Below are 15,809 nucleotides of genomic sequence, written 5' to 3'. Positions count from 1 at the left end.
AAGAAAACTATAGGCCAATATCTTTGATGAATATAGACGCAAAAATTCTCAACAAAATTTTAGCCATCTGAATCCAACAACATATAAAAAAGATCGTACACCGCGACCAGGTAGGATTCATCCCAGGTATACAAGGATGGTTCAACATACACAAATCAATCAACATCATACACCACATTAACAAAAGTCAAAAACCACATGATCATAACTCACTAATTTAAATTTTAAAATCTCCATAACTCATAGTAGGGTTTCTCCTGCAACGTACACACTTATACACAAGCACCCCCTGCTATTATTACCAGATGAGGGCTACTATTGGCACTGGCAGCAGGGCAGCACACCTTTTACCCAGTGCTTCCTATGCACAGCCTTCTCTGAAACGATGCCACATGATATGGCTACCACACTGGTGATATCACTGTTGTGCCTAATAACTGAATGGCTTTATCAGGATTAATGTAACGAGTTTTCTTTGAGATTAAATTATTTTTCTCAATTTTCCCCACCTACTTCTGTGAAAAATCTCTCCTACAGTCAACCCATTTACTTCGTAATAACGCCATGATCAATGGAAGTATAGAAAGTTCTCTTGTGACACAGTGGATTAAGGATCCCACATTGTCACTGTGGAGCCGGTTTAATCCCTGGCCCTGGAACTTCTACATGATGAAGGCATGGCCAAAGGAAAAACAATATGCAAGAATAAATGATATCCTTCTAGCAAATATTAGAAAATATTAGTAGTCCTTACAGTGTTTCAGTGGCGTATTGTTATTTTGGCTGTGCCTTCCTGTTATTTACTCACATGTCTTTTTGCAAGTAGAAATGTAATGATGTTCCTATATAGGCGTGCAAATGAGAAACACCTGTGTAGTTCTCAAAATAATAAACATAAACCAGATGTTCATGAAACACAGAATCAGCACTTCTGGATGTTGGAATGAAGCCATGAACTTAGATTTTGAACACTCACTGTTGAAAGAGAACTGAAGTAAAGAAAGTCCCTTCAGAGTTTCCAGGGATATTTTGGATGACATGTGGGTCATACATACATCCAAAGAGCTCTGACAATCAAAGTCCTTTCATTAAATTGTCTTCCTCAACCCGTCATCTGGAGACAGAATCCTTCCAAAGCACCCTCCTCATTGCTCCCTTCACTTCCTTGTTGCGCAATGTATATATCAGGGGATTGATCATGGGGGTAATGATGGTGTAGAAGAGAGAGATGAACTTGCCCTGATCCTGGGAGTCATTGCTGCTGGGATGAAGATATGCATAGAGGGCTGAGCCATAGAACAAGGAGACCACTGTCAGGTGGGATCCACAAGTCCCAAATGCTTTTCTCTGCCCTGCAGAAGACTTTATTCTTAAGACGGCCCTCACAATCTGACTGTAGGAGAACGTGATTAATGCAACAGGTACAAGAAGAATGATGACACTGACAAAGAAGATCTCAGACTCATTCACAGTGGTGTCAACACAGGCAATCTTGAGCAAAGGAGGGACCTCACAAAAGAAGTGGTCTAATTCATTTCTCCCACAAAGTGGTAAAAGGAAGATGAGCACTGTCTGCAATACGGAGTTGGCAAAACCAGTGATCCATGAAGCACAAGCCATCAGGGCACAGAGACAGGGGTGCATGATTACTGTGTAGTGAAGGGGCTTGCAAACAGCTGCATAGCGGTCAAGTGCCATAACTCCTAGGAGAATACATTCTGCACCTCCCAATCCTAGAGCAAGGCACAGCTGAACCACACAACCACCAAAGGAGATGGATTTGTCTGATCCTCTGAGATTAACCAAGAGCTGGGGAACAATGCTGGTAGTATAGCACAGGTCCAGAAAGCTTAGGTTAGAGAGGAAAAAGTACATAGGGGTGTGAAGATGTGGGTCCACATGGGACAATGCAATGATGGTTGTGTTTCCCAACAAAGTGAAGATGTAGAAGGTCAAAAGAACCACAAAGAGGACCTGCTCCAGTTGAGGCCTGTCAGAGAAACCCAGCAGGATAAACCCAGTGAAAGAACTTCCATTTCTCTGTTCCATCCTGTGTTAGCATATGGTTTCTGTCATGAGCAAGCATTTGCCATATTGGAGTTGACATATTTTATACCAATTTAGTTCCACATTATCACAAACTTAATGTCATTGATATTTAATATGAAAAAAATCAAATAATAAACCTGTGTTTGCTCTAATCAGAGGTGCACTTCAGATTGGATCTAATAGGATATAAAGTAATTTAAGAGTATATGTACATTTTAGAGAAAATGGTGATGAAGGAAAAACAGAGAGAGGAACCTGAAAAATAAGAAAGAGATTAGACAAAAGGCAATCTATCTCTACAGAAGAAAAATTCTTAATATTAACTATAAATGTATGAGAAACAATCTAAATGTGCAATGACAGAATACATCCCTCTGACCCACACTTACTCAGAAGAGCAATAAAACAAGGCATGTTTCGGCCTCATGCACACACACAACACATACACAACTATAATACTTTCATCTGAAATGACCTGCTGGCAAATTCTTTTTTTACTGAAGCATTCACCAAAATGAAGTTGGACAAAAATAAAATGCTAACTAATCCACAGAAAACACTTATATGATAACGGTCCACTATAATAAAATCATGATATATTTAATATTATCATATCATTAAGTACCAAGAAAGCAGCTGATAAAAGATAAAACAGTGGAAATATGAATTTATACAGACAATTTGATGCTTTAGAGATGATACTTATATGATAAATATAGAAAAGAATATGACTTACGCTGAAGGATAAAATAAAATACCAGACAAAGGAGATGCCCAATAAACAGTAAAGAATATGATTTTCTCTGTGCATTACAATTGTTTCCACTCTGGAGAGGACACTGGGAGGGAATTAGGATACTGAAGTTATATTCTATCTTCTAATTTTTAATTTCTTTCTCTTTACAATTCACAAAAATAGTTATCATTTAGTAATATGGATGCGGGCAATCTCTAGGTGCAAGATGCAGTATCCCATTGATCTCAAGAGTATGTTCTGCTGGAGTTCCCATTGTGGCACAGCGGAAACAAATCCGATTAGTATTCACGATGATGCAGGTTCAAGCCCTGGCCTCACTCAGTGGCCTCACTCAGTGAGTTAAGGAGGTTGCAGACACAGCTTGGATCCCATGTTGCTGTGGCTGTGTTATAGGCCGGCAGCTGTAACTCCAATTTGACCCCTAGCCTGGGAACTGACATATGACGTGGGTGCAGCCCTAAGAAAAAAAAAAAAAAAAAAGTATTCTATTGATATGGGTGATTTTCTACCCTTCCTCTTTTCCTTATCAGCATTCATCCCTCCTAAAGCTTTCTGTACCACCACAAAAGGCAGTCTTCAATACAAGGAATATTTTAAAATTAAAGTTAATTTAAACTGTTATTTCATTTCCTTCCTACAAAATCTAAAGAATTATATAATTTGATTGGGAGCCATCATCTTTGTTTAGATAAACGTCAAATGAATCTATGCAGTAATAAAAGTTGATTCATATTAGACAAGCTATGTAAATATTAATGATTGAAAATATCAGACACACTAAGCCTCGTTACAAGAATAAGACTGATACCCTCAGTTAGTATCATTATATGATATGATTGGAAACATCTTGTCATAAAAAATTACACATAAATTATTACTTTGGACACAAAAGATAAATAATCACTTAAAAATAAATGACAGGAGCTGCCACTGTGGCTCAGTGGTTAACGACCTGCCTTGGTCTCTGTGAGGATGGGGGCTCAATCCCTGGCCTCTCTCAGTGGGTTAGGGATCCGGGATTGTGCAAGCTGCAGTGTCAATTGCTGACGCAGCTCAGATCCAGTGTTGCCATGCTGTGACACAGGCCACAGCTGCAGCTACAATTCAATCCCTGGCCTCTGAACTTCCATATGCCACTGGTACGGCCATAAAAAGGAAGAAATATACATGTGTGTGTGTGTGTGTGTGTGTGTGTGTGTGTGTGTGGAAAACTTTTTAATAGGTAATGTAAAAATAGATTCTGAAAAATAAATAAATATGGCATTCTATGTAACAGCTAATATCAAAAAAGATTATAATACAACATGACATCTTGCAAGAATGAAATTTTGCTATAATATTCAACACAGCACTCATCAAATGAAAAATGTTAAACGCTTGGTACTGACACACATTAGGTGGTATAAGTAGCCGTTTACAATTACAACAATTGTACAACACTGACACATAATGCAACTGTAAAAGATTTACTGCAAGATTCAATATTTCAATATAACTAGATGTTCAGTATGCAAACTACACAATTTAAAGACCAATATCTAAAGATAATATCTTTTTTCAGTTATTAAATCATACAATATACAATACACAATATATTTAACATACAAACTCTCCAATCTAGCTTCTCAAAAAATCCTGGCAGGGTGCTGGCAAAATTTCCACAGCCTCGGGGCTATGACTAATCACTATTACTCTCATCTTGTTTCCGTCTCAAAGGTTTGTGCAGAACTCAGATATGTTAAGACTGGCACCTGATAGCAATGGAGGATTGCTAGTCATGAGGGAGAAGCGGATCTGTAATTGTACTGGAAATGACAGTTCTGATGAACTTGGACAGTGCTTCAGCCAGGTTCTAAGGAAGAAGAGGCTGAAGCAGGAATTCCACTGCATGCTGTTTTTTGAGGGAATATTCAAAATAAAGAGAGTGCAGGAAGCAGAGTAGAACAAAGGTGCTAAGCAAGGATGTGAACTCAACTGGAATATAACATGAGTCTGATCCCATAAGGAGCTGGAGCAGGATTCGCCAATGGAACTGTGGTGATAGAAATATTCTGTTTTCACTGTCTAATACAATAACCACTCTCTTACATGGTCCAACCTAAGCATACGGAACATGGAAACTAAAGAACAGAATTTTACATTTTACTTAATTTCAAGTTAAATAGCTACCTGGGCCTGGTTACTACTCCACTGGGCAGCACAGCTGAGGAGAATAAATTACACCAGATTTAGTTCCACCTTGATGCAAAGGCAGCATTTATATATCCCGTGAGCGTATCGCTGGATGTGGACTGCATCCACGAGGGTTCAGAGGAACCCCTGGCAACGTGGCACCTTTCAGCTGAGAGAAATTCTCTGAAGAAGGGAAGGGCTGGGAACCTAGGAGCCAATACTCATAAGAAGTTGGGTATGCATGGGTACACCAGTCAAGTAAAGAGGATGTGAATGGGTTACCTACAGTGTTCATACCAAAGAGTCCATTCACAAGCCTGTGCAAGGATGGAAGGATGGGGTACATTACACATCTCCTCCATGCAATACCACAAAAAAAATGGTCATTTGCCCAATTCAGCAATTACACAAACAAGTCACCTTTTCTCTTCCAATCTTTTTCCTCTTCAAACTGGTATTTGGACTCAATTAAAGAGAAAGAGAGTGAGATGGACCAGGAGTTTGGGGTTAGTAGATGCAAACTATTACATTTAGAATGCATAAGCGATGAGGTCCTGCTCTACAGCAAGGGGAACTATATCCAATCTCTTGGGACAGAACCTGAGGGAAGATAGGATGAGAAAAAGAATGTGTATATATGTATACACAAAACAAAATGGAACTTCCTTGTTGTACCTTACAAACTTATATACTGACAATTCCATTCATATTTGGATATTTCTGTAACTCTTTCAGGGAGGAAATGAGCATTAAAAAACTATAGAGACTGACAATACTTTTTTTTTTTCCTGACAATACATCTTAAGCACAGAGAACAAATACTGTGTAATTCTGCAGAGAGAATACACCCAAAGCAAAAGAATGGAAGCATATAGTCTAATTCTTTTACATTCACACATTCACTGCTATCCCATTACTGGATGGCATATTTTATTAGAGTTAAATATGCTGTATTTAAATCACTTTCCATATGCACATACTGAGTGGTAGCAAATGTACCCCTGTTGGCTTCTAAATTGAACAACTAAATTTAGTCTTATTTGGTGGATTTCTGCATGCTGTTCCTTTGTCAGCTGACATATATGCAAACCAACTTAGCTTTTTGTTTCAAGAAAAACTGCAACTGAAACAACTTACTTGCCAAGCCCTAAAACAACACAGAGATCAAGCTTCATTTCACTCACCTTCATTCACCTTATCTGTGTGTCCCAAGCTCTTTCCCTCCCTCATTTCCAAGACACCACCTTTAATACGCTACTGCGAGTTGGAATTGGATATGTACAATCAGGAAGCAGATTGCGTGCAGTGACTGTAAAGCTCAATTACTCCAGCACTGGAATGTCCTTAAATTTTCCAAGAAGATTACTTCTCATAATAACTTTAAATCTTCACATAGTATGAAAGAGCTGCATTCCGTCTAGGTGGTAGGAAGATGAAGCCAACTTGGAATTCTCAGTATTATTTCCTGAATACAATGACCAGCATATATGATAGAGAAATCTATACATACAGGCAACAAGAGGAGGTGGTGTAAATCATCGCAGCACCTGGGATAGCACAGAGAAAAAACAAACCTGACTGAACTATCTGGGGAATGTATGTCCTATCCTATTAATTAGCTGAGGTCACTGAGCTATCCAGAGATGCCAATCCTCAGGGAAAATGATTACAAAAGAAGAATGCCAGAGGATAGCTAATCTTTTTTGATGTTTTCATATATTTGACAGAGAAAGATAATTCCCTAGCCCCTACCCAATTACCATACCTCTCATCTCTGAATGTCTTAGATGTTCTTCCAACACTTAAAATTTTTTTCAAAATTACAGTAAAAATTTTTACACAAAAATACAAAAAATAAATAAGAATTCATTCCATCACTTAAATTCAAATGTATACATGCAAATGGGTTTTCACTTAATACAATTCATAAGCACTTTATGATGGATTACAGAGTAATAGTGAGGCAGATTCTAGTATCTATGGTGATTATAATGGAGGGGAACCACCACATTTACTAACAAACTTTTGTGTGGCTAAGAAAAAAAAAAATCAAGCCCTCTGCAACAGTTCAGTGTATGCCTGAAGTTTTATTTATTTACTCAAACAATAAAAAGAAAAGTATTAATTTTTTAAAGAATTGACATGGTTTGTCTGAACTCAGCTAGTCAGTACACTAAGTTTCACATGATTTTGCTTTACCAAGATAGTTCTAAATAATTACTAAAGAGAAATGGAGGGAAGTTGAAGGACTTGTGTCTACAGAAGTCAATTTGATGATCAATTAATTCATTTCAAATCAATTATCTTCTATTTAATATACAGACAATATATAGGCAGGTATAAATAACATCTGATTTGGGGAAGATGTGGCCTCAAATATCAAATGCAATTTCAAAAACAAAGCAAAATCCCTTTTCCAGAGTGGAACACATTTTGTTTCACGGTTAATGGATGACTGCTACCTAGCAGTACAACCTACATCAGAAAAAGTCATTTAGGTTTAAAGCATCTTGGTTTCCATATGCCATTACTGAGACAAGCATAGAGAATTTCTACGATGTATTTACATCCTAGAGACAACTATTTCCCATATATCCATTAATTCCTTTGCTATAATAGTCTGCCTAGAGACTTACACTATCTCTTGATGAAAACATTCTTAGATTAAACTTTTCTCAGTGATCGCACTACCAGTTAAATCACATCATAACATTTATAAGGAGGCTGAACTAAGGCCAATACAACTTAAGTTGCCCAGGGAGGGGACAGAATACAGACCTGCTATTAATGCTTTTCTTCTCGGTTCAGTCTTCCTGTTGCAAATAGTAATTAGTAAAATCTGTTTTGGATAACAGCTTGACAGTTAGCTAGGAATGCTTCCTGCAATTACATTCCTAGGTACAATATGCTCTAAAGTAGTTCTTGGTCATGTGCCCCAAAAGACATGTATAAAAATGCTCATAGATACATTGTTAGCCAAACCTGGAAACAATCCAAATGCCATCAAGAGGAAAATGGGTACATTTTGGCCTCTTCATACAACAGAGTACTACACAACAACAAATACGAACAAAGTACAGCTAAACAAATCAAGAGGATGTCTCACTCACAAAAATGCTGAGCAAAAGATGAAATTCACAAAATAATCAGCCCCCCTACAAAAAGTTCAAAAACAGATAAAACAAGGTGTTGTTTATGAATGCAAATAGGGGTGCTACATCTATAATTATAGTCAAAAGTGATATCCAAAACTAAAAAGAACGTCAAAAAGCTGATAATAACAAAGGCAAAATCCATGGGGAGAAAAGGGGATACAATTAGGTAGAGGCTGTCAGAGGTAGTTTCCAGGTTTTAGTTATGAGTACAGAAATCATAACTACTCAATTTTAATTATTCTTTAAGTTGAATATTTATTTGTATGGATGTATTTTATAGAGAGAGACAGACAGACAGACAGACAGCAGAGAAAGAGAAGGATAGCCAGAAGATAAAAGGAATAACATATAGCACAATGTCATACTCATGTTATAGATCATATATACTTCTCCACCAGGTTCCAGGACAAGAACCTCTCTGTAGAGCTATATTAATGAGAACAGCCTTTCACCTGAAATGTCTAAATTAGCACCATTCTGTAAATTATTGCGCAGGTGACTTCTGGTCTCTGAATTATTCACAGCTGTCTGAATCTCTTCCTTACTACTTGTCCTCTATCTAAATAGGAGAAAAAGTCAAAACTTCTGAAGAAATGCTACCAACGCCTCACATCAATCAGAGTGGCTATTTTCAAAGGACAATGGTGGAGATGCCATTGTGGCTCACCGGGTTAAGAACCCAATATAATGTCTGTGAGGATGCACATTCAATCCCTAGCCTTGCTCAGTGTGTTAATCATCTAGCATTGCCACAACTGCACCACAAGCTGCACCACTTGGGGATCCCGTGTTGCTGTGGTTGCGGCATACGTCTGCAGCTGCAGCTGCAGCTCCAAATCGATCCCCTAGTCTGGGAACTTCCATACACCACAGCCCTTTAAAAAAAAAAGAAAAAGAAGAAACAACAAGTAACAAGTGTTGAAGAGGATGTGGAGATGGGAACCCTCACACACAGCTGGCAGAAATGTAAATGGATGCAGCCACAATGGAAAACGGAAAGGAAATTCCTGAAAATTTTTATAAGAGAATTATCAAATGATACAGCATTTCCACTCCTGGGTATTTATTAGAAGAAAACAAAAACAGTCATTAGAAAAGGTATATGCACCCTATGTTCACTGTGGCATTATTAACAATATCCAAGATATCTGCAAGCAACCCAAGTGCCCAGCAGTAAATGAATGGATAAAGATGAAGTGGTATAATACAAGCGATGGAATGTCAGCCATAAAAAAGATGCAATCATGTCATTTGTGACAACATGAATGGACCTATATAGTGTACTATGCTAAGTGAAACAAGTCAGACAGTGATGATTTCACTTACATGTGGACTCTTAAAAACAAAACAAATGAACAAACACAACAATACAGAGAACAAATTACTGGCTGCAAAACAAAGGAATCCCAAGTACAAAAGATACAGTATGGGGAATACAGTCGATAATTGTATCTTTGTGTGGAGACATCATCACTGGACATACCTTTGTGATCAATTGAGAAGTACAGAAATAACAAATCACTGTGTTGTGTAACAGAAGCTAACACAACTCTGTAGGTCAATTATAGGTCAAAAACAAAGAAACAGACAAACTAATAGAAAAATATCAGGAGTTCCCATCGTGGCTCAACAGAAACAAATCTGACTAGCATCCATGAGGACGCAGGTTTGACCCTGGCCTTGCGCAGTGGGTTAAGGATCGGGCATTGCCACAAGCTGTGGTACAGGTCACAGACACAGCTTGGATCTGGCATTACTGTGGCTGTGGTGTAGGTCAGCAGCTACAGCTCCAAATCCACCCCTAGCCTAGAAACCTCCATGTGCCTCAGGTGCAGACCTAAAGAGACCAAAAAAAGAAAAAAGAAAAAAATCAGACTTGAGATTACCAGAAACAGGAGATGAAGGAATGGGAAATTGGATGAAGACAGTCAAAAGGAGAAACTTCCAATTATAAGATTGTAAACAACTACTAGCATAATGTACAACATGATAAATATAATTAATACTGCTATATGTCATGCATGAAATTTATTAAGAGAGTAAATTCTAAGAATTCTCACCACAAGGACAAAAAAGTTATCTATTTCTTTAATTTTGTACCTACATGAAATGATAGATACATACTAAATTTATTATGATAATCATTTAATGATGCATTTATGTCAAAACATTATGCTATAATTTATATAGTGCTATATATCAATTATATCTCAATAAAAGTGAAAGAGAGAAAAAAAATAGCTACCATCAACAAGTGATAAGAAGAGTTGTTGGTGAGAATGTGAACTAAGGGAAACACTGTGCACTCTCGATGGGAAGTAAGTTGGTAAGCCACTATGGAAAATATTACAGAGATTTGTCATACAGTTTATAAAAGGAACTACCATATTACCCAGCAAACCAAATTCAGGGCTTATCCCCAAAAACGAAATCATTATAGCAAAGAGGTTCAAGGCAGTGGTTTTCACAATAGCCAAGATACAGAAACAACTCAAGTGTTCAAAGAAATGAATAGATAAAGATGATTTGGTATACAAACATAGCCAAAGGAATACTATTCAACCATGAGAAACAAAGAAATACAGCCCTTTGTGATAACAGAGATGGACCCTGAGAGCATTTTGCTAAGTGAAATAAGTCCGAGGAGAAAGACAAATACTATATGATGATCTCAAATATCTGGGGAATCTAGAAAACCTGAACTTGTAGAAACAGAGAGAAGAATGGCGGGAGAAATAGGGAGATACTGGGCAAAGGGTACAAACTTCCAGTTATAAAATGAATAAATTCTGGAGATTGAATGTACAGTATGGTGATTATAGTTAAATATACTAGATTACACACTGGAAAGTTGCTAAGAGAGTAGATGTCTTAAATGCTGTCACCACAAAAAAGGGTAAATATTTGACATAGTGGAAGTGTTATCCAACACACTATGTGGTAAATATTTTGCACCATATAGGTACGTCAAATCAGTTTCTGCTCTTTGAACCTGCTCAATGTTACATGTTATTGAAATCTCAGTAAATCTGGGAAACAATAAGTAAGAACAAGATTTATCATTCATTTCTTTCAGTCTACTTATTACTCCTCTCCTAAGGCTAGATTTTTACTACTGTTTAGACCAAAAGCCCTCTACATAGTGTAATAAATGAAAGTATTCTCTAGGTTTGGCCTATGTGCAAGCACAGACCACTCTTGATCCAAAGTCCAATTCAGAGCCTGAAAGAATGGTGCATGTAAATCTTCGAAATTATGTGTATCTACCACAAGAGCAAAAGGAGTATAATTTGTTCCACGGAACTCTTTACTGCAGCAAAATTCTATCCGTTTTCCTTTTATTATGACTTTCAGGAATAAATAGTTGCCACATTTACTTTTGTTTATTTGTACTCATCTCAGAGAATGCTGGAATTACACCATTTATACTCCTGTAAGTTCTAAGTCGCATGAACTGAAGGAAACATTTTTTTTCTACTAGTCATCTTCAAGAAAGAGCTAAAACATTGACCCACGAAAGGTTGCAAATAGAGTACCTGCCTTGTGCATGTACACATCTGTGCATGTAATAACATATTAACATAAATGTCATTTCAAGCCAAATACAAACCATAATGTAATATGCTGTGAAGGAGTATGAGGAGAAATAATTTTGGGGCATATAAGAGGCTCTCTTCAAGACAGGGAGTCAATCCATAGAGAGGTTGATTTCATGTTAAAAATAGCATATTGTGGCCCTATATGCTCCCTCTAAGCACATTAAAACAAGAAGAGTTGTCACTGCTATATACTAATAAAGAAACTTTCCAAAGAGAATCTTGCAGGTATATTTTACATCTTCAATATTTGAAATAGGGTCTTAAAATACTTGGTAAACACTATTTGTGACTTGCTAGCACAGAATCAGCAGTGGGCTCCTGAAAAGGCTTTGACACCTGACAGTGACATCCCATCAATCATGAGAAGCCCCAATAACCTACTCATTGCAAATGCTGAGGATCCTTCAGACACCAATCCACAGGTATAACAACTGAAGGGCCTCACTCTCAAATCAATAAATGGAGATTCAAAAACAATAGAAAAAAATCAATGAATCCAAGAACTGATTCTTTGAAAGGGTAAACAAAATTGACAAACCTCTGGCCAGACTCACCAAAAAGAAGAGAGAGAGAATTCAAATAAAATAAGAAGCGAAAAGAGAACAATCTCAATGGATACTGCAGTATACATAAACAAACAACAAACTAACTAACAAAAAACATAAGAATACTATGAGCAGTTCTATGTCTACCAATTTGACAACCTACAAGAAATGGACAATTTCTAGAGACATACAGCCCATCAAAACTGAATCAAGAAGAAATAGATCATTTGAACAGACTGATCACTAGAAATGAAATTGAATATGTAATAAAAAAAATTAAATCCACTCCTATAAACAAAGTCCAGGACCAGACAGTTTCACAGGCAAATTCTACCAATGTTCAAGAAGAACTTAAACTCATACTTCTTAAGTTTTCCACAGGGGTGAACAAGAAGGAACACTCCCAAAGACTATCTATGAAGCCATCATCATCCTAATAACAAAACCAGACAAAGATACTACCAAAAAAGAAAATTATAGGCCAAAAGCTTTGATGATTACAATGCAAAAATCCTCAACAAAATTTTAGCCAACAAGACAGATACAACAAAATATAAAAAAGATCATACACCACAAACAAGTGGGAGTCATCCCAAGTTCACAAGGATGGCTCAACATACAGAGATCAATCAGCATCATACAGCACATTAAAAAAAAAAGTCAAAAACCACATGATCATCTCAACAGCTGCAGAAAAAGCATTGGACAAAATCCAGTATCCATTAATGATAAAAAAAATCTAACCAAAATGGGTAGAGAGGGAATATAGCTTAAGATAATAAAAGCCATTTTCGACAAACCCACAGCCAATATAATACTCAACAGAGAAAAGCTCAAATCTTTCACGCTAAAATCTGACTAAGACAACGATGCCCACTCTCACCACTTTTATTCAACATAGTATTGGAAGTCCCAGCCACAGCAATCAGCCAAACAAACGAAATAAAATGGATCCAAATTGGAAGACAAGAGGTAAAATTGTCACTCTATGCAGATGACATGATATATAGAGAGAACCCTAAGGAATCCATAGAAAAACTTCTTGAACTATTTGCAGAATGACAAATTCTGCAAAGTGGAGATACAAGACTAACATTCAGAAATCAGTTACATTTCTAATACTAACAATGAATATTAGAAAAAGAATATAAAAATAAATACTTTTAAAATCAACCCAAAAAATTAAATTCCTAGAATAACCTGACCAAGGAGTGAAAGCTTATATGAGAACTATAAAACATTAATCAAGGAAATTAAAGAGGATTCAAAGAAATGGAAAGATATTCCATGCTCCTGGATTGGAAGAATTAATATCGTAAAAATGGCCACACTACCAAAAGCAATCTACAGATTCAATGTGATCCCTATCAAATTACCCAGGACACTTTTCACAGAACTAGAACAAACAACCCAAAAGTGTACATGGAACCATAAAAGACCCAGAATTGCCAGAGCAATCCTGAGGAACAAAAACCATGCAGGAGGAATAATTCTCCCAGACTTCAGACATATTACAAAACTACAGTAATCAAGACAGTGTGGTACCGGTACAAAAATAGACATACAGACCAATGGAACAGAATAGAGAACCCAGAAATAAACCTGGACACCTATGGTCAATTAATCTTCAAGCAAGGAGGCAAGAATATAAAATGAGGAAGAGACAGTCTTTTCAGCAAGTGGTTCTGGGAAACTGACAACACCACATGTAAATCAATGAAACCAGAACACATCCTCACACATGCACAAAAAAAAAATGGCTTACAGACTTAAATGTAAGACAAGACACCACAAAACTCTTAGAAGAGAACACAGGCAAAACATTCTCTGACATCAACCATACAAATGTTCCTTAGATCAGTCTCCCATGGCAGAGAAATAAAAACAAAAATAAACCAATAGACTAATCAAACTGACAAGCTTTGCAAAGCAAAGGAAACCATAAAAAAAAAAGACAAAAAGACAACCTATAGAATGGAGAAAAAGTTTCAAACAGCAACAACAGGCTTAGTCTCCAAATATACAAAAAACATACAACAATGGCAAAAAAAACAAAAATCAATGAAAAAGGCAGAAGATTATATACATTGCCAAAGAATATGGCCAACAGGACATGAAAATCGCAACATACTAATTATAAGAAATCAAATCAATTAAGGAAGTAACTCACATGGTAAAATATCAGAATAATCTACAAAATGGACTTCCCATTATAACTCATGGAAAATGAATCTGATTAATATCCATGAAGACAGGAGTTTGATCCCATGGCCTCGGCTCAGTGGGTCAGGGATCTGGAATTGCCATGAGCTGTTGCAGATGCAGCTCAGATCCCACATTGCTGTGGCTGTGGCACAGGCTGGCAGCTGTAGCTCCAATTCGACCCCCTAGCCTGGGAACTTCTATATGCCTCACAGGTGCAGTCCTAAAAAAAAAAGCAGAAAAAAAAGTCCACAAATAACAAATGCTGGAGAGGGTGTGGAGAAAAGGAACCCTCCTACACTATTGGTGGAAATGTAAATTGCTACAACCGCTATGGAAAACAGTATGATGATATCACTGAGAACTAAATATAGGCATACCATATGATCCAGAAATCCACTCCTGGGCATATATACAGAGAAAACTTTCATTCAGAGAGATACCATGCACCCTATGTTCACGGCAGCACTATTCACATTAGCAAAGATATGGAAACAACCTAAATGTCCATTGACAGACAAATGGATTAAAAAAATGTGGTACGTTTACAAATGGAAATACTACTCAGCCTTAAAAAAAAACAAAATAATACATATGCAGCAACATGCATGCAACTAGAGATTCCTACTAGTCAAGCAGAAAGAAAAAGAAAATACATATATATGACTTATATGTGGAAACTGATATACAGCACAGATAACCTATCTACAGAACAGAAACGACTCAGAGATAAGGAGAGCAGATTTCTGGTGCCAAGGGGTAGGGGGAGGAGTGGAGACTGGGATTCGAGGGTAAATACAAGCTATTGCCATGTGGTGATAACCATGAGTCCTGCTGCATAGCACTGGTAACTGTAACCAATCACTTGTGAAAGAACATAACATAAGATAATATGAAAAAACAATGCATACGTATAACTGGGTCACTTGCTGACATTGACAGAAACTGTAAAACATATAATAAAAATCAACATAATGATAATAATAAAATTAGTTCGCTGGTGACCTAATGGTTTAGGATTTGGCTTCATCATGGCTGTGGCTCAAACTGATCCATGTTCAGGAACTTCCACATACAGCCAGTGTGGCCAAAATAATATCAACAATAATAATAACAATAAAAATAAGAGTAAATATAAATCAGATGTTGGAGGGGGAAGTGAATCAGCATCTCTGGGAATTGGAATGAAGCCATGAACTCAGATGGTCAACAATCACTTTGAAAGAGAACTGAGGTAAAGAAATTCCCTTCAGAGTCCCAGGGAAATTTTAGATGAAACATGGGGGACACAAATATCTAGAGTGCTGACATTCAAAATGCTCCATAAATT

At 37.0% G+C, this 15,809-nt stretch overlaps 1 protein-coding gene across 1 annotated transcript; it reads right to left on the bottom strand.

The window, feature by feature from the left end:
- Positions 1-771: 771 nt before the first annotated feature.
- LOC110258451 (putative olfactory receptor 2B8) lies at positions 772-2,190 on the bottom strand. Its single transcript, XM_021081703.1, has one exon. The coding sequence runs from the start codon at positions 2,047-2,049 to the stop codon at positions 1,111-1,113; it is 939 nt and encodes a 312-aa protein (XP_020937362.1). The 5' UTR covers positions 2,050-2,190; the 3' UTR covers positions 772-1,110.
- Between the last annotated feature and the right edge of the window lie 13,619 nt (positions 2,191-15,809).

Source organism: Sus scrofa, unplaced genomic scaffold (assembly GCF_000003025.6).
Source record: "Sus scrofa isolate TJ Tabasco breed Duroc unplaced genomic scaffold, Sscrofa11.1 Contig209, whole genome shotgun sequence".
In the NCBI taxonomy this organism is placed as follows: Eukaryota; Metazoa; Chordata; class Mammalia; order Artiodactyla; family Suidae; genus Sus; species Sus scrofa.
The sequence above is the reverse complement of the archived record's forward strand: the minus strand, read 5'-3'. Positions and strand labels throughout refer to the sequence as shown.

What these genes read in the sequence shown, in the direction of transcription:
- LOC110258451 (XM_021081703.1), bottom strand. Translation starts at nt 2,049, where the DNA reads ATGGAACAGAGAAATGGAAGTTCTTTCACTGGGTTTATCCTGCTGGGT.